The sequence below is a fragment of the Emydura macquarii genome, unplaced genomic scaffold, assembly GCF_026122565.2.
Source record: "Emydura macquarii macquarii isolate MOO-44397 ecotype Brisbane River unplaced genomic scaffold, CSIRO-AGI_Emac_v2 contig_1254, whole genome shotgun sequence".
NCBI lineage: Eukaryota > Metazoa > Chordata > Testudines > Chelidae > Emydura > Emydura macquarii.
In genome coordinates, this window is record NW_027131391.1 from 1,972,927 (window position 1) to 1,992,701 (window position 19,775).

The 19,775-nt window shown below is 40.7% G+C and overlaps 1 protein-coding gene across 4 annotated transcripts in view; it reads left to right on the forward strand.

The window, feature by feature from the left end:
- PISD (phosphatidylserine decarboxylase) overlaps positions 1 to 19,775 on the forward strand; it is a 39,899-nt gene that overhangs the window by 5,238 nt on the left and 14,886 nt on the right. The window contains exons 3-4 of one of the 4 annotated variants that reach the window (XM_067550065.1): positions 1,068 to 1,178; positions 5,303 to 5,478. In XM_067550065.1, the coding sequence (XP_067406166.1) occupies positions 1,068 to 1,178; positions 5,303 to 5,478 (287 nt within the window). Of the gene's footprint in view, positions 1 to 1,067; positions 1,179 to 5,302; positions 5,479 to 11,793; positions 17,783 to 19,775 lie in introns of those variants that run through there. The other 3 variants (XM_067550063.1, XM_067550062.1, XM_067550064.1) reach the window with 3 other exon arrangements.

The following is a 19,775-nucleotide window of genomic DNA, read 5'->3' on the forward strand; positions in this document are numbered from 1 at the left end:
GTACTCTAGGGAATTTTTAAAAGGCTGGTATTGGTAATGTCCTATTTCTGCAAATACTGAAGCTCAGAACTCCTATTCTTTTCATACCTGTTTTAGAACCAGTCAAAGTAATTGAGTCAGCATTTGGTAAGAGACTTGCAATGTGGTTGGGTCATTAAGTAAGTCTCATCTTCCTATCGATTGGTTTAATGATTGGTTCTGATCTGCTTTGATAGCTAATTGCTCATGAGTACTTGTGGCAAAAAGGCTGTGGCCCGAAAACCAAGCCAGATCTGTCTATCTTGCAGCTCTTGCTACACAGAAATTGTGACGATGAAGGAGTTTATATGGATGCAGGCTGAGAACTCTGTGTAATAGCATAATCATAGATAATAAATCTGACAGTTAACGTGGTTTGGTTTATCAATATGAAACCTTCTGAGAGGATAATGTTGAGTTTTAAGCTGTGAAATGAATAATGTAATATGGGGTCATCAGGCATAACATATGAATAATATGAAGAAACGCAACAGAGCTTAGCAGATGGATTAGTAGGCTGAAACCTGTTTGATTTTTTTATTTACTGCTTTTTTTTTTTAACATGCCTCCCTCAAGACAGAACTTAAATTGTGACCTTGAAGTCAAACTTCAGCCAGGTTATAGCTCAGTAAGAAATGGAAGGATTAAATACCATTTAAAGTTGCTTAGAACTCCAAGTTATTTGTAGCCTTAATGACTGTGATCTTGGGAATTGGCAGGGCTAAGGAAGAGACTGTTGCCATTCCAGAGTAGAGTTGGAATCCAGCAGTAGTTTCCAAGTTACTGGAGCAATGCTTAAGACATGGTGGCATGTACACAATGTTACGTGCTCTCATGGTTATGATGCCCATCTGGGCATGGCGCTCTCACTTTGAGGTCAAATATTACAGTTCATTTTCATATAACTGATTATTTAGGAAGTTTGATAAATCCTTGCCATGTCAATATCAGAAACTAAATGATGATCATTAAAACTGTGAGCTTTTTTTATTGTGTTTAGAGAAACATTTTGTAGTAATAATATAATAATCAAATCTCTCATTAACAAGGTGTCACCATATTACAGAGTGAGCCTCTTAGCACCATCCAAGATGTGTTGTTTCTGGTGATTTTATTAAATTCAGTGAGACTACTGACTCTACTCCTATTTATCAAACCAGGCAAGTATCAAACATTAATATTTTTAAAAATTGGAAGGAGTGTTGAAGCAGAGTTTTATGTCCTACTCCGTGTCCACAGAAGGAAAATTCCACTTGTTTGCTGACCTCAGTTTAAGAAATTAGAAGGGGTCTGAAACAATCTATGAGTTTGAGCTTATCTGTACAGAGTTCTATCATTAATCTGAAGATCTAAATTTATTCAGATGCTGTTTCCTCTTGTTTAAATCTGCCTAGACATAAGCGTTCCTTAGCTCCTTGCTAAGTTCGCTGCAGCGCCCCAGTCACTCTAATATCTTTAGGGAACAGGGTGTTCAGTTGAAATCACTGCGCAGTGTCAGCTGCAGAGAACATGTCACCATTGCCAGAATAAGTAACAAATTTCTGCAATCGTGTCATCGTGGAGTTTGAAAACCTAGTGGTGTGTGAGTGTGAGTGTGAGAGTGTGAGGGAGGTTATGGAGTTCATCCAGGAAAAATAACAAACCCTTGACTTAGGCACGGCATGTTTCAATCCACTCTTCCTGAATTAGAAGCACTGTGGCACTTGTGCTGGGGTGCGTAGAGAAAATAAAACTTCCAGTCACTCTTGAACGAGTGGAATTCAAGGTATTGAATTTTTACCCATGAAGCTCAAAATAGTTTGGGTTCTGGTTACCTGAGGGAATTTCCTTCCCTTGCCATACTATCATAGCTGAAATCAGTAGAGGCTCTTGAGCAGGAGTCTCCTGGACCTAAATAGCAGGGAGCTCTTCTCTGAGAGGTGCTTTGACTTTGGAACTTGCTACCCTTTTGTTCCACCAGAACCTAGATTGGTTAACTTCTGGGCATACTGCCAAGTCTGTCTCTCTTTTTTTTTTTTTTCCCCCCCTCTTTGGTTTTAGGGGAGGAGGTGGGTGGCTGAGGGTTGGAGGGTTTTGATGGGTATCTTTTTATGTATGGGCTGTGTTCATATTTACTTAGTAAAGCAGTTGCCTTGAGCATAGGATGGATGCTATAGATATTTTTAAAGAGATAAATAAATGAGTTTTTTTGCCCCGAAACATCTAAAAATTCTAAATTGTCCCCATCCTTTTCTGAATATCATCCTCTGATGGAAACTTTTTTCGTAGACCTTTGTCACATTTTTACCACATTCTTTATTTTTTTCCAAGAGCATGAGTATCCCAAACTAAAGATTTAATCTATTTTCACTTAAGTACCTTATACAAATACAAATTTCAAATACAGATTTCAAGGCACATGGGTCAGAGTACACTTTTTAAAAATATATGTGAATAAAAATGAAATGAAGTAAACAAAACTTCAGTGAGGCAAAAACATGATAGATGGGTCCTTTTATCAAGTTTCTTTTTTCAGTATAAGCAATGAAGGTCAGTTGAGCATCCAGGCACGACAAAATGATAATACTAGGCTAGTTGTTTTTACTTCTGGTTAAAACGTAATGAATTTTGATAAGCCATCTGACCATTGTGTTGCCACGGTCCTAGAAAGGGATTTGGTCCTTTTTAGATGCCTAATGATTCAGTGTTTTCCTTGTTTCTTAAATAATGTATTAGTTTTTAGGTGAGTCTTAAACTCAGGGCTAGTGCTACTTGATGGGAGTGGAGGCAGGATTGGGCCCTTTGTGTTTGATTCTAGCTCAGCCACTCTTCAGAAGAATACTATGGACATGATATCCAGTTCTCTAGTAAATTAATTCTGAGACCTTGTTCCTTTGGGCAGCACTTCTTTACTCCCCACTGAGTCTAGTTAATCCACATCCAGATAGATTTTTTTCCCCCCTTTGGTAGTTCTTTCTAAAACCAAGTGATTTATGCTGCCTCTTTGATGTGGTACATTGTTGAGAAATCACAGATTGGCTGCAGTATGAATATTGGAATCAACACATTTTTTAAAATACCCAGTTGGCCTATTAGACCTGGGTTTCTAAACTTTTTGTTTATAAAGATTTTGGGAGGAGAGCACTTTCTGCTGTCACTTTCCCTCATTTGTCTTGTGCCGCTATTGTAATGTACTGGTCTTAGCATTCATTATTATTGCCCTCTCATTGTTGCTCTGTAGCATTGCAGCATAGATGCATCCTTGCCAGCAGATGGAAACAGTGCAATATGTAAGGCTTGTCTCTTGTGCAAGAGGAGCTTGCCAATTCACAACTAGTAGTAGTGATATTAGTTCACAATAGAAAAAATTTTCAGGGTCACCCCTCCTCACCTGCATCTAATCGTAGGCTGGGTTTCAGGATCCCCCTTACCATCTAGCCATATTGAAAGGTCTGGTGGTTGGGACCCCTGTGGGTGAGAACCACAAAGTTATATTACACTAATTGTATATAATGCCTTGTTTCAGTCTCCAGCAGCTGATTATTCACTGTAAAAAAAACTTGTAATATTTAACAATGGTGAAGTAGCACCTCTTTGAAGGACCCCATAACATTTCAATGAGGAATTAAAAATAGAAAATAAATCTAAAATACTGTGATGTGGAACTGTTCTTTCCTTTCCCAAGACTGGGTAATGTACAATGTTAACATGAGTCCTGATGATCCAGCATAGATCGGTGACTGGTCCTCATGTATGAGGTTAGACTTCCTTATTTTGTAGTCATTGATCTCTAGGACTAATGATGTTGATTTCTTCAAGGCAGGCTCCTTTAATCCTACCTCCCGTTACATTCGTGTATATCAGACGATGTGGCCAGGTGACAAGGGAGAATAAAGATACAGACTATTTGAAGAAGGGAAAGCAAATGTGGAAAAAAAGATAGTTGGAAACAATAAAGAAACTCGGGGTGAGGGCTATATAAATGGAAGCCATGAAAAATAGATGGTGTGAAGAGCAGATGGACTGCAGGAAAAGTAGAATAGAGGAAATGAACACAAAGCCAAAGATGGAGATAGGGAATCAGACAAGCAAATGAAGCATAGGCAAACTGTGTGGCAAGGAGACAGGGTGGCAGCAGGGGGAGTAAAGCATATTTCAAAAGGCTGGAGAAATAGGAGAAAGATCAGGAAGAGCATATATTTGTGGCATAATATAAGAGCACATTTAAATAAACAACAACAACAAAAAACTCCATAGCCTTTTCAAGTTGTTAAAACTTCCGTCCTGCACACACTGGGAGCAGTACATTGAACAACTATGTTCTCCATTAGTATAGTGGTGAGTATGCCTGCCTGTCACAAAGGAGACTAAGGTTCAATTCACCAGTGGGGAGGCTGCCCTTGGAGATCAGACTGTATTATCTAATGGACCTTTTGTTCTAAATTCTATGAAATTACAGCCCTACATAAATGTGTTTGATGCTAGCTACAAGATTCCAATGCAACTTCAATGAGCAGTGTTGATGGATGTATCTCTGAGAACTGTGCTAACCAAATGGTGGGTGGGTATAATACAGTTTGATACCAGCCCTGTCTACTGTGGGCAGGGAATTTATGTCAGCAATAACCATGTTTAAATATTTTAGTGGTTAGAACAGTTCTGCTTTTGGTGTGGACAGAGCCTTCATCTTTACATTTCTGCTAGAATTCAGGTGTACTTCCCATCTAAGCTGTTTCCTTGAATGGAGTCAGATGACAATCACCATTCCAGTGTGTACTTAAAATCCAGGGGGGAATTCTCAATATGATCTTTTGTTTTTGGTGAGGATCATGCCAGCTTCAGCCTTCAGCTAACTTCTGTGTTTTGTGACTGTCTGTTTAAAGTAAAAATCTGGGTTTGTATTGGAAATATTGTCAGCTCCTTTCCTCATGCATCTATAGTGGTTGCTGTTTTCATCAGGCCCCTGCCAAAAAATCTGTGTGAAAACACAAGATCTTCATGATTTCCAAACCATCACTTCTGATATGGGGATCAGGAATCAGTGATGCTTTAAATCACAAGTAATCCTTTCAGGAAGTGATTGCTGGGGGCACAGGTCAGCAGTGACCTATCCTTACATATGTGCATCCTCAGTAATAGGACCTTGTATGCATCCTGTGTGTCACTGGTGACATGACTGAATGCATACTCACTGATACCAAATCCTCTATAATATTCTCAATATCTGATCTGACTTCCCTCCCTTATAACCTTGTCTTTACTCTGTAGCTGTCCTGTTTCCTAAAGATCTGTCTCTTTTCGTTAGACAGGAGAAAGCTTCATACTGCACCGGTAGTGCGAACATTCCGACTGCGCCCCCTCCACTTTCTGGTGGCTACAGGTGGGGGATATGCAGGATACAGACAATATGAGAAGTACAGGGTGGAGCAGTTGGAGAAAATGGGTATTGAGGTACCAATCAAGCTTGCAAGCGAATGGGAGGTAAGATATTTGTGATGGGTTTGTACCACATGCCATATTTTACTCCACATTTTTTCTGCTTCCTTTTAACAAGGGAAAAATTGGATTGTGTTCTGTTACCAGAATAGACAGAGTACATGAAGCTCTTTTCCTCATCTCCCCAGTCCTGCCTCATTAAGCCGATGTAATGACATGTTAAGAACTGTAGGTGTCTCTCCCTTCTTAGTACAATCAACACATTTCTCCTACCACTTGCTATAAGAGATGCGGCTTGGACAGTTTGTCAGTTTCTTTTTTACTTGTATTTTAGGGATAGAATTAAGAGATGATTGGCGGGCATAGAGCATAATGCGTGGTTTTGCAGCGATTCTGGAATAACTTGAGTTCTTGTGCTCAGTAGAAGAAATGTTCTCATGTCCCAGACTTGCAGTACTCTTATAATGCTAGTTAGTTGGTAGGATATCTGAAGATTTAACTCACTTTCAAAATTTCCTAATTGTTGTATGTTGAAATGGAATCTAGCATAAAGGCCATCCAAAACCATCCTCATCTAATTTTTTATTAAAACAGGAAATAGTCAATATATATGTTACAGTATTAGCATTCTGCAGTTACATATATGAGCATTGAAAAACATTCTGTGATGAGTTTATTATCCTAGTTGGTAACAACTGTGTCTAGAGAACATGTGAAAGAGATTGCTCTAATCCCTAAACATAGGAGTGGGAATCAGGAATTCTTGGTTGTCTTCTCACTTCTGCCACTGACTTGCAATATGACCTTCACCAAATCACATAATCTCTCTATGCCTTTGTTTCTTCCCCTGTGAAAGTGTGGGTAATTCTTGTTTGCCTCACAAGAAAGTTGAGGCTGAATTAATATTTGTGAAAAGCTTTGAGATTCTTGGATAGGGACTGTACGGTGCAAATGCACATGTGACTACTATTCAGAATTAGTATGAAGGCAATTCTTATTTAGATCCTTTAACACCTGCAGAGAACTCTTTCCTACAGGCCAGCATCGTCCTAATCTCTAATGATTCTAGCTCATTCACATGGTTAAAGAAAGCTTGTCCCTTCAAAGGTGGTTCCTTTTCTACTCTAGTGAGTGTGTATCATTAGTGTTGTTACTTTGTCTTTGTAAGTTGTTATGAAACTCAAGTATGCACGTCAGGTGCAGGGACGTGTTCTGTAGTAACACAAATGACCCATTTGTCTCAATAAATTGAGAAAAATTACACAATGCCACGTAACTCTCATGTGTCTCACATCATGTACAAAATGTTAAATACATTGTATTGTTTTACATTGACCAAACAATTTATTATATATGTGTTAGGTATGTTTTGTGGCAAAATACAAAGTCAGTTAGCTACTTCACCCCACTCTGTTTTCTGTGGTTTTGGGTGAATTTGGCATTTCTGAACATGAGGGGCTGATGGCAGTGCAGGACATGCTCCTCTGCCTCAGTCTGAACTTTAGCATCCTTCCATTCCTCTTCCGTTTCTGAGTGCTTGGTCAGCTGTGTTGATTTTGTGTTTTAGGCATATGTATATTAGGGACTAGACTGGAATCTCTAAACTGACTTTCACTTGGGACCCAAACTGGATTTGATCTGAAGGGTCCATATGTGAACAGTTTGGACTGTAACAGTTTCTGAGGAAGTTATCTGTAGATCTATCCTCCATGTTTCCCTTTCCCACCTGCTGGAGCTTATTTAGAATAGGGCTAGTAAACGAGTTTGTGGCTTTATGTACCTGGTAAAGGAACTTGTAAGTTTCCTGGGAGTAGTAGTATTTAAAAATACACTATTTAAAGTATTTTTCATAGTTAAAAACATTTTTCATTGTTGAGAAACCCAGTGGAAGTGTGAAATTGGAATATTTCCTCACCAAACTGCTTTTCTTCCATTTTCTTAATACCCTGGCTTGAGTATTTTGGGGTTGCTGTTAAGTTCTGAGCTGCAAGCATAAATTTAGCTTTAGACTAGTACTGAAGGATTTATTTGTGCAGGGGGAATTATATAAAGAATTAAAAACATATAAGCAGGATTCCAGGTGAGCAGCTACATACACTGACAGGTTTTCCACTCCCTTTCTGGTACCTACTTTGTTGGCTTAGGCGCCATTGAATGTTTTCTGCCAAATGGGAAAAATCTGGAAAAGAAAGAAAACAATCTTCAGGCTTCAAAGAGGGTGTTACAAACAATGGAGGATTTAAACAAAATAATAGCTGTATTGTTCCTTTCACTGGAAACTGGAGCATCTATTTTTGCTGATTTGTAGTTTTGCATTATTTCCCCAATGTGCATTTTTGGCATCCTTGGAAGCAAACTCAGGAAGGGAGAGAAGAGGGTTATCTCCTTGTTTGTAGGGCATTGGGATGAGCCTGTGGACAGGCTTATAGTGAGAGAAAGCATGAGTGAGTGAAGCAGCTGAAGTGCTGCAGTGCTGGATGGGGGAAAGAAATTATTGTGTATACCCCTAATTTCTGAACAGTATTAGTCTGCTGCTGCAATTTCATGATTCCACAGGTCCTGAGTGGGGGAGGGAGGGTTGAGGAGACAGAAGTCAGACTATCTTATGCTGTGGTCTTTGACCTGACAGTTCCATATAGAAAGAGATTCACTTCTGCAAGAAAGGTGGCTATAGAAGTAATATACTCAGGGAGTCTCTGCCTATTCTAGGTCTGCTAATTGTGGTATCTGTGGCCTCTTAGGTGACCCATACACTGTTCTGACACAGGGTCAGCGGGTTTAGGGGTAAAATCTAATCTCTCTGTACATATATGGCTCCCATCACCATAATGTCTGCCCATTCCAAGTATTTAAAAATAGATCCTAGCTGTGGTGTGGTCCAAGGACTAACAAAAGCAGCTCTTAAAAAGGGCGCCATGAAACTCCTATTTAAAGTGCCTGACCTATTTTTAAAATTTTAAATAAATAAAATAAATAAAAAACAACTTTGGCACAAAAGCAAGACCCAATGATTTTTATCAAAAATACAATAGCATATATTTATATCTATAGTCAGGATCACAAAGCATTTAAACATACAGGGGAATAAATATGTAGCTTAATGCTAAATACTGTTTTTCTATGTCACCAGTATGTGCTGAGACACAATTCTAGTCACAATATTATGGTAGTCATTATATAAATACTAAAAAATAGATTCAAACAGTTGTCTAATTTCAGTGTAACAATAGTTACTTTAAACACAATTATTTTTATCCTCCTTCAATATATGTGTTTCCACTGAGGAAGGTTCACCTGGTGACTTAAGGTTATTAATTTTTTTTTCTTTGTATAAGGTGAATCCATTGATTCAGGTAAAAAATAGATACCTTCTTAAAAACCTTAGCATTTGCTAGGATGTTACACATTGAATTCTAAATTTAGTTGCTTTAATTCTCCTACCTAAAGACTTAAATCTTCACCTGAAATTAAGACGCTTATTATTTGTGTTAGGCTCTGTGAAAACATACAAGTAGATATGGTCCCTCCTGAAACAGTTTGGTTTTTAATTCTGTTTAGCAAAGTTTACATGTTCATAAACAATCAGAAATAAATAAAAAAAAAAGCAATAAATTGTGTCTCAATAATTATTCCTGCTTGAATTATTTTAGTATATAACTATATAATATGTCAATATTGATTCCTTTGATCAACAAAAACATGTAGAGTTGAAATATCAAAAAACGAAACTGGGTGGATGCAATTTCCTCCCTCTGCCTCTCAAGTATGTCTTGAACATTTTCATACAGAATGGATGATTAATATTTGCCACTAAATAAAGGCTGCCTTAAATAATGTTTTCAAGGGTTTGAGTTGTCTTCTCATAATGATTATCCTTCATCAAAGCACTGAATCAATCCTGAATGGAAGAGCTGTACCCCACATGTAATTTCTTTAAAGCTGAAATTTTACATATCTCGTTTGCTTTTTCACCATTGATGCTGCACATCACTGAAACTGGGACAGTTATTTTCAGTTTCTGGTTCTCATGCAGTACCACAGTACTGGTTTATTTGAGTGTATCACTGTGGGAAAGTTAATATGGTATTTTTAAGTGAATTTTAAAAATCATGAAATATTCCTATCTATATTAATTTGTAAAAACTTCGAGGGGGAGGAAGGACTAAAACAATATTTTAACTTAATTTAGGCCCATTGTGCCTTAAATTTTTAATGTATTACCATCATTTATGACAAAAGAACAGGGAACATTTGGCTTCTAGCATGGACCTTTCTTTATAACTTTCATAGAGACATTATGTGGCTTATAGCTTGAGCTGATTAACACATTAGCATATCTCTTGCTGTGATCATTAAAGGGGATTAGCTTTCATTTAATTAGATGAGGCAAAGCAGACAGCTCTGAATGAAAGAGGTAGATATTTATCATATAGGTAGAAGAAAGACTTGGGCTTACTGCCTCAAATTCTATCTGGGAACATTTCCTGGCCAAGGCCTTTGTTGTGCCCAGCATCCTGGATATGTAGTATAGGCTAACTGGTAGCAATTCCACTCTCTTCTTTCTCTGTGGATACTGTGGCATTGCTGATATACAGATAGCATAATTTACACAGGGAAACCTTGACCAAAGAGTGAGTTTGGACAAACAGTGTGATCAGGTGAGTAGAGTTTAAATAGTCCTTTATTTGCATACACAGTTTATTCTTATCTAATATTTGTTTTGCAATACTATTTTTTGTGTAATAGTGTCAGGAGTGGCTGTCATAGTAAGAGTGGCTAAAACCAAGTAAAGATACAGCATCAGAGAGAACTCAGTGAACCTTAGGAGGTGGCACTAGTTTATAGTGACATCTGATATGGTATGTGGCAAATAACATGGTAAAAACCACCTCCTCTATGGGGGGAAGCTTAATATCACAGGCCAAGACTTTAAAAATAGGAGCCTAAAGTTAGGCCCCTAAATCCATGTTTAGGCAGCCATTTGATTTTCAAAAGTGCTGAGCCCCTACTGAGGTGGATGAGCAGCAGAGGCATTGTTCTAGAGTGCTGCTTGCAGACGAGTGAGGCAGGGTTACTCAGTACCGTTTTAGTAAGGCAGCACATGGTGTAGTAATGGTATGTTCTGTGATGGGAAATCCTGAATAAGAGACCAGAATATCCCAAAAAAGAATCCATGAAAAATCCTCCACCTGCACGACTTCATACCCTGGCTTTTCTACCTGTGAAGAGTGAAATCTAATCCCTAGACCAGCTGGCCTGTTACATGTCATACTTGCTCCTCTGTTTTTTCTGCTGTTGTGTGGGCAGGTGTCTAATTATACAAAAGAAATCTCTGATTGAATTCTTGTAGCGTTGATCAGAAAATTTCAAAAAAGTTCCCATTTCAACAGGAGGGAAAAAAAGGCGTGATGGCAAAAGTTTTGCCAGTAACTTTCCTTACATTTTTCAACCAGTCCTAGGATATAGAGTTCAATGTCAGGTTCAAACTGAGTTTTCAGGTGGATAGTTTTTGCTACTGTGTCTCTTCCATTTCACTTTTGTTGAAATGTGTCTCATTATTGAGCAATCTCTCTGAATGTTCTGAAGGGTTTTATAATACTATATGTACTCTTTGGCTGGGAACATCAGTGTTTCTGGTAACATGTCAGGAAAGAGCAACAGGAAATCTAAACTGGATCATTTTACATAGATGCTCTCTGCTGTCCAACTGGTGTGAAATATAATCCTTGGTCTGGAGGTAATGATGGTTTTCTTCCGATTTGTCCAGTATAATTTTTAAATTTCCCAAGTAATATAGTTGCTTGTGAGACTTTTCCATGATCAACAGACATTACTGTCAGAAATTTTCCCTGGTGTTCAGCCTAAACTGTCCTGTTATGTTTTCAGTTGGTGATTTGTTAACAGAGGCCTGGATACTATCTCTGGTATGAGTCTGCTGTTTTGTAAATGCTGGGAAGTGCTGGCAAGCCATCTAGGGGAAGTGAGAGACAATGTTGTCATGGAGTCTTATCCCCCTCCTTTTTAGTTTCCTTTCAGTTTTTACTGCCTTGTCTCCTCCTCTTAAAGGGGAAAAAGACAGCTGGGACTTTGAGGTAATCTAATTTCTTTTGATGATATTGGGACGTCCTTAACAGTTCCCACCCTGGAGTCTGAATGGCTGAAACATGAGCTGGACAGGAGGACCAGCTGCATCATGCTGCTTTCTTAAAGCAAAGAGCAGGTCAGTAGCTCTGGTAGACAGACTGCGAGCCAGCCAGCCGTTGGGGATCTGAGAAGCTGTTCTTCAGGGACCTGCCCTCTGAGTGTTTTAGAGGCTAATTTTGGCCAACAGCTAACAGCAACAGCTGCAGGTGAAATATGTACACCTACTGTGTGGAAGGGAAATAAGTTTTTTTTCTGCTGAGGTGTGTTCACTACATTTATCCTCTCTAGGGGTCTAAACCTGTTAGAAACTGTATACGTGTGAGAGATGACTGTTTTGTGGATTGTTTGACATGAGAGGAAGATTACAGTTCAGAAATCCTGATTAACTCAGTGAACACCCTTTGCAATATCAGTGTATAGCTTTAAGAGCATAGAAAGATGGGTAATAGGCAGCTGGGTTAATACTCTGTATTCAGGGTGGATGTGTGGTAACAAGGAACACAGATCACTTTAAGTTTAGCCCATTTTCTTATTTGGATGTCTTTGCAGAGACATAGCTTTCTTTGTCTAGCAGGATGCTGGGTTGATGGGATTCACTGTAAATCTAGAGTGCTGGGATTTGGTATTATTTCAAGGAGGTAGTGCGTTGCTGGGTGCAGGGTGATCATGATTGGGGTCTGGTGACCTGTTGGGTGGCGTTTGGCAGTCTAGTGAGGCTGCGGTTTAGTGATGGTCTGGCAGAATCATTGTCTCTACAGAAAGCTATCCAAATGAAAACCAAACTTGTCAAGGTTTACATTCTTGCTGAGCTTGTTCTGTTGAAGAGAAAAATACTAAACTTCACAGCATGCAGCACTTCACAGTGTTGCAGACTACTACTTAAATATAGTGGGTACATCCAACTTCACAGCCTGGAAACAGAAGTAGTATTGAATCAGAAGATCATAATCAACTGATCTTGGAAACAGGACAGTGGTTGGGCCTGGTATGGTGGGAGTCCTAACACTTCAGTGCATTTGACTTCAGCAGGGCATGGATTAGAGTTTTTCTTTTTCTTCCTCCCTGTTGGTGCACCAGTCTTGTATGCATTTGTCAGGAACACTTATAGGAATTATATTCCATTGTTTTGTTCACTTGTCTTAGAAAGTACTTTAAAAAAATCAAACCAAAAAGCCAGATCAATGTCACATTTTGATAGATAAAAACAAGAAGGCTGTGAAGGAACTGAAACAAGCTTCATTCAGAGTCAGCCTCTGCTGCTGCCAGGAGTGCTGTACAGCCAAGGTAAGCACTTTTAGACTTCCAAATGCTGACAGAAGAGGCCTAACTTCCAAAGAGCACCAGTTCTTAGTCACGGTTTTCTTGGGTTTTCAGGCCAGATGACTCGGTGAATTAGAAATCTTTCAGTTCTGCTGATCTGAGGAACCAACACTGACAAACTTCATAGCCCCAACCGCACAGTCTGAACTACTTATTCAGTTACAGGATTGTATGTAGGTTTCTGAATTGTATGTGAGGCCTCACAGCTTCTTTGTTCAGTTTCCAGCTCAGGATTCTTGAGAGTTTAACAGAGTTTTAGTTTTTAGTAGGAAGGTCTAAAACCGCCCCTCCCTCCCACCCTTATGCTTCCATTTTAGATATCAGTACCCTAAAAAGGAATCGGCTTTATGAAGATCTTGGATGAAAGGCATTTTATCAGATAGCATATGAAATTAAATATAGAACCATAGAGATTAATATATTACAAAATACTTTAAAGTGCCATAAATTTTCCAAAGTTGATAAGACATGTTTCCTTGCCCCCAGAGAAGAGATCAAGGATTGTTTACCGAAAACTTTGTATAGTCTGTAGAGCTGAAAAACTAATGTTTTATGGCCATTCTAAAAAGCTGATTTCTTTCTTTGTTGAGAAGGGTGACTATCCATTTTAAAATAAACTAATTACACAAACCTTTCTCTTATTATGGTAGGGGGAATTACAGGAAGCCTGCTTGAGATAAAAAAAAATGGGCAAGACAATCCTAGAAACTAGAGCGGAAAAAAGACCTCCTATACCAGGGCATTGAGTGCATTTCCCAGCCAGGGCCTAGAAACCCACAGAGAGTTGAAGTTTACCAGCCAGCAGGAATCTGGGGAGGGAAGTGAGATACACAGCATTAAACATCATGTGACTTCTACAACAGCCAATCTGCAGCTGTTTCCCTAATGTCCAAAAGCAGTTTTTTGTTACACACTTAAAATAGTGGTATCTCCTGATTGGCTGTTGAGGAGGCTATTGTTTCTCATGCTGGATTTCTCCAGAACAATAAGGCTGTGAGGAGGGAAGAGAGAGAATTTTTTGTGCAAAAGTTTAAACAATAGATATTGACTATGACCAGGAAAAAAGAATGAAACCATTGATGATAAACTATTACTTGTCACTAGGAGCAGATCTCTTCTGTATAGTAGTGTGGTGTGGGTATGAGAATACCTCTGCCTTTGCTGCTTGGTACTTTTCTTTTCCACTTGGATGGCATAATATGTGTTAATAATATTCCATATAAAATATATGGAATAACTTACTAAGTGGAGAGGGAGAGCTTCTAGCATCCAGACTGAACGATTCCACGCCCAGCCATGTCTGCTCATGTCATTTCAATTTAAAGTACAGTAGTGTGTTTAATCCAGTCTCTGATTCCTGTAAATCCCCAGGCTTAGTGTTTTTGGAGTCCTGAGGAAAGGGGTTGGAGGAATAATGAGAAGACAAGTAATTAAATGGGGTTGCTGGAGTTGATGCTTGTATGAACTGATAGAGCAGAGTGGAGTTGCATAGCTGAGAGATTAGCTGTTTGTTATTAGATAATTCTCAGGAGCTTTACAGTGCAGATGGTCATTATTTCCTTTATTCACTTAATTGAATTCTGAAATCAATTCAAGAAGGTGGGGTGGTTTGGGGCTGAAGCCCCAGAGCTTCCCTAGAGAAGAGTTAGACTCTGAGGCACATCAGTGAAGCGAGTAAAAGGGGCTGTGCAGCCCTGTCCTGAGAGCTGAGGGGAAGTCCAGGTGTAAATCTGTCACATTCATCCCTTAGCAGAGAGGGGGATTCAGTGATTGATGCCCAGTCTCAATTGGGCCAGTCTCTTCCTTCACATTTCCTCAGAACACTTGGGCTGAGGGTTGGGTCGACATGGTCCAGGATCCAGTCATTTCCCCTTTCTTCCACTGCAGACATCTTTAAATTCTGAGCACCCAAAGCCTACTGTATCCTTAAGCCCTTCTGTGCAGTAGCTGCTGGCATGGCAACTCGCCATGTATGTTTGTATGTCAGTATTTAAGCAGATTCTCATCCATGGGTAACAGCCAGGTATTTGTGTCTCGGTGAGTGTAATGGGGTCAGTAGGACAGAACATAAGAGAAATGTAAGGCTTCTTAGAAGAGGTGAGTTTTGTGTAGGCATGAAGAAGTCTGGTTTATATAGCACTAAGATCAATCTCTCTCCCTGGGAAATTCACCTAGGAAGGTGTGCGTCATGCCATGCTTTTTGCCCCAAAGGGAGAAGCCCTCACTGCATGTTCCCTTTCTATCAATTTTATCTGAATTTACTGTAGTATCTACTTAAACAATGGAATTATATTTTCAGTGTTCATTCACTTCTGGGGTGCAAGTTGGCTGCGCAACTCTCTCCACTCTTGTAAAATCTTGGGAAAATAAACCCCTGCCGCCTTGATCTAGGATGTGATAAGTTCTCTGAAAAGACAGAGCTGATTGGGCTATTTCCATTGAAATAGACTGTGCTGAAATGTGCATTTACCTAACCTACTCTTGGAGGAAAAGTAGAATAAATGGAGAGTGCAGATGAAACTATTGTTTGCTCTGGCCTTTCCCTGCATCCCTGGCAAGTGTGAAGTGGGGGTGAGGTCCTTTGGAGAACAAGGTTAGAATCATAACAAAGAGGAAAATGCTATGCAAGTTCCTTGTGTGTGGAAGCCCCTGCATGTCTGGAATGTGAAGAAGAGGAGGAGAAAAAGTTTGTTAGACAGCACTGCTCTTCTCCTGGCCTGTCTGTACCAGTGCTATATTTTTTCTTTTGTTCATAGATTCTGGAACTTGCATGCATGCTGAGCATTCCTTGTGATCTTGGTGGTGGTAAATGATTTCCACCTTGGTCTGATGAAGTGTTTTTAAAGGGATGCTGTTGATTTAAATCACACTTCTGTCTGAAAATTTGCACCTGTTGTTATGACTAGTAACTCCTAATATTCTGTGACAGAGTGGAAATGTTTCCACTATTTTTCCATTTTTTTTCTTCGTGAATTTTTACAGTTTCCCTATATAGTCAGTTTCTGCTGTTTATCTGGGTATTTCACACAGCAACAGGAGAGAGAGAAGCATTGCAAAACATAGGACAACATGATTATAAAACCACAAAAACTGGCAGGGGAGCTCAGGAGAGGAAAAGGGGTAGGCCTAGTTCCTGGAACTACTTTCAACTCTTTTAAAAAACTAATTAGATTTTCAATTTACTAGTATCCCTTTAATATACAGTTGCAAAAATCAGTCTGTACATGAATCTTGTAACCGATCAGTGATAAAGAATTGGTTTCCAATATGTTTCTGTTAAATGAATTTCATCCTGAAAGGTTCTCTCAGGCTAGCACTAAATGTGTTTCTGGATGTTGCCCCTCCCCCTCCACCCCATTTTCTCTCTTCCCTTCAGCACACCTATTATCCAACCTTGGGTTAATGCAGCAAAGCCCTTATTGACCCACTCCACATCACTTGTGGCACTAGTAGGATGTGCATGATTTGGAGATACTAAACTGGTGTCTGCCCTAGTTTTGACAGAAAACATTAGTGTTTAATCATTTGGTTAAATATTGAACCGTAAAATATTTCTGGTGTTGGATACACTGACACCAAGTGTAAACTTAGTTTTGATCTCTGGCTCTGGGTTCCTATTGCTGCCAGTTTCCCTCTTTACCAGTCCTGGTGCAGCCAGCAGACACAGGAATGCCAATTTTTAGTCAATAGCGTTCAGATATCATTTGCAATATAGAAGAGAACTTTTCACCCTTTGAATATTCTGAACACTGTGCTGGGCAAAATGGGCACGCAGCCTTCAAGACTGCAGAAATGCCTCTTGCCCCTGTGGTGCTGGTGGTTTGGCTTCTGAATTGTGAACTGTATGAAGCATCTATTGAACTTGTGCAGTGCCTGATTCTGAAACTGGCATTGGAGCTTGTTTCATTGTAAGGATGTGTATCCTTTCTCTCTTGCCTGCTCCCTTGCTGGGCAGTGTGGGATGGAAAGGGTGTTCCGAAGATGGGTGTTGGTCTCTGGCTGGGCTGTATGAGATAGAAGAGATGTTCCCTCCCTTTCCTCTCCTCTGTTCCCAGGCTGGACAGTGTGAGAAGGAAAGGGTTTTCTGGTAGAGAGAGTGCTTGCATACACATCTGATTGCTCAGTAGCCCAGAACTGATCTAGCTGCAGTTACTGCAGTGCAGAATTGAAGCTATGAATTATCTCCCTCCTCCTCTTCTCCGCCATCCCTCCTCCTCCCAGCCTCACATTCAGGCTGGCTCTTGAGATGACTGTGCACAGCCAGCTGGCTGCAGTTCTGAGAATAGAGCATTCGTTCCTAGCAGCCTGAGACTGCAGAGCATTTGTTTGGGAGTTGAGCTTCGATGGCAACCTTGGCTAGAGAGGAGCAGGGGCTGCTTGTAAAGAGAGGTTGCTTTTGTCTCACACAAAGCTGTTTTTGCAGAGGGATGCTGAAGTGTGACACAATGCCTGTTTGTTTGCAATAGCTGAGACCCTCGTAGCCGAGTTGCAAGTGGGAAAGAGACAGAGAGGGAAACCGGAGACAAGCCAGCCGGGGAATTAGGAGCTGTGACGTCGTGTCCTCCCTCCTGTGCCGAAGCGAGCAGGGGAAGGGAAGGTAGAGGAAAAGAGAGAGACTGAGACTTACAACCCACCGCCATCCTGATGATGTGTCAATCAAACACCCTGCAGGGACCAGATCTGCACGCAGGGAAATGGTGAGATGCTGTAAAGCTTTATCTAACCCTCCTCCCTCTTGCTACAACCTCCGCAAAGTTAAAATTCATGTCCGAAGGCTACGTTCAGGGAACAGCGGCAGCTGTGCCGGGGAGCAGCACCCGCAACTGGAGAGTCCAGGCCCAGCTGGCTCTGCCAGGGGCACACCAAGTAGGAGAGCCCGTTTCAGGTACTGTTCAGTGTTTTCTGCTTTGCAGGATGGCGACTGAGATGGGGGAGGGTAGATGGGCAGAAGGAGTTACCGCCATCTGCAAAGTCTTTGTTTGGCCTAATTACTGTAAATCTCCTTATGTGCTGAATTGGCAGGGGAAGGAATGCTGTTGTACACCAAGAGAAATGATGAGGGTTCCTTTTTCTTCCAGTCCACTGCTGATCAGTCAGAGAGCAAAAAATCTAGAAAGAGGTTCATCTAAAACCAGGCCAAGGCAGTAGGAAGCAAGGGGGTTTTAGAGCAAGCTGCCAGGATGCAGCTCTGCAGGGATTGGTCCATGATCGTCTGCAGTGAAGGGAGGGAGAAGGAGATGGGAGGGAAAAGCAGTACCTTGTCCTCGGAAGCTCTTGGAGAGGTCATCTCTGTGGCAGGCTCTTGGGGTTTGGCAGATGAGAATGAGAGCAAGGAGGAGCTGCAGGTGAGTTGTCTTATTCCCATGTTGTGGCCTGGTCTTGCTTCAGGCCTGCTGTAGCGCTGCTGAGACAATACTTCAGCAACTCAGGTCTTTCTTTTACTCCAGCACACAGAACCATTCTCTGGTTTGGAGGAAGTAACATTGGCCTACAGAGTAAATCAGTGAGCCAAAGGCACCATCTTCATCCCAACATGGTGACGGTTGCAGCTGCTCAGGTGTTTTAATTTTTAACCCAAGTCCTGAGAAGGGCAAATTGGCCCTTTCTAGGCCTCAGCTCCTTTCTCTCTTGGAGAGAACTGTAGAGAGTTACAGCACACTTCTCAAATCTTTTCATCCTGCGAGGGACAGAAGTACTCATCAAATAACCTGTAGCAGGAACCTTTCACTCAGCATGCACGTATAGTCGTGCTCACCTCATTGCTATATCGCCTCCAATGCTGCAGGGAGACAAATTATTTCCCAGCAGTTAGCACAGCGCCCAACAGACCTGGATGTTTTTTCCTGTGTCAGGTGGACATTAATCTAATGATGTGACCCAGGAAGCATTGATTAATGAGACTAGGCAAAAGGTACCCCTATCGAGACCACAAGAGAAGAAAGGAATAAGAGTTTGCTCAGGGAAGACTCAAACAAGGCATAAATTGGAGGAATGAAATCTCCTGGAAACAAGAATGGGATGTGGAGTTTTTCCATGCTGAGCCACTGGTTCAGCTATGGTCCAGGCTGGTAATGACAAGTGATAGTCTGTTAGCCACCTGGTGACTCTTTATGTGAAATGAATTTGTTCTTAATTCAGGCATCTACTTTACAAAAAAACCATCTAAACACAGGTGCTTAAGAGGCCAAAGTCTGAAAGGGCCATGGATACTAACTAACCTGTTACACTAGCCGTATGTGTGTTTTAATTCTTCTATCATCTGATTAAAATTGAGGTGCCCAATAAGGCATGTAAAACCTGAAAGGTGCCTTTTGACCTCAGCTGTTTGGGCAGTGTGAACTAACTCACAAATGCCACTTCTATTTGTCTCTGAAGTGTTAAATATCTGGCCAGATGGGACCAACTCCTAGCAGGCCTGCTGCATGAATACTTCAGTTTGACCCCAGTGGCTTTGAATATCCTGTATAGGACTTAGACACAATAAAGTCAGGGTGCATCCAGCTGGGGCACTAACTGATGTTGACAGTGTCTACTGTTGCTTGCTTTGGGGCTCCCCTGAAGAGACCAGGAGGCACAGGCACGATTCCTTCTTGTTGCTGCGTCTACAGACAGGCAGGAGAGATAAGCGTTTACATTTTCCTTTCCCACAGCAGCAGCACATTGTACTTATGGTACTGCACCTGTCTCTCTCCCAACAGAATGAGAGCCTAGGATAAGGTCAGTTTCATCCCACTGTTGCATGCAGGAACAGCACTGTAGATGGAACTTCTGAAACGCAGAATTCCCATAATGCCACACCTTGTTGAAACCCTGGAGACACACATAAGAGACATCATTGCCCTGGGTTTGTGGCTGTTTCTTTCACTGGAATATCATCT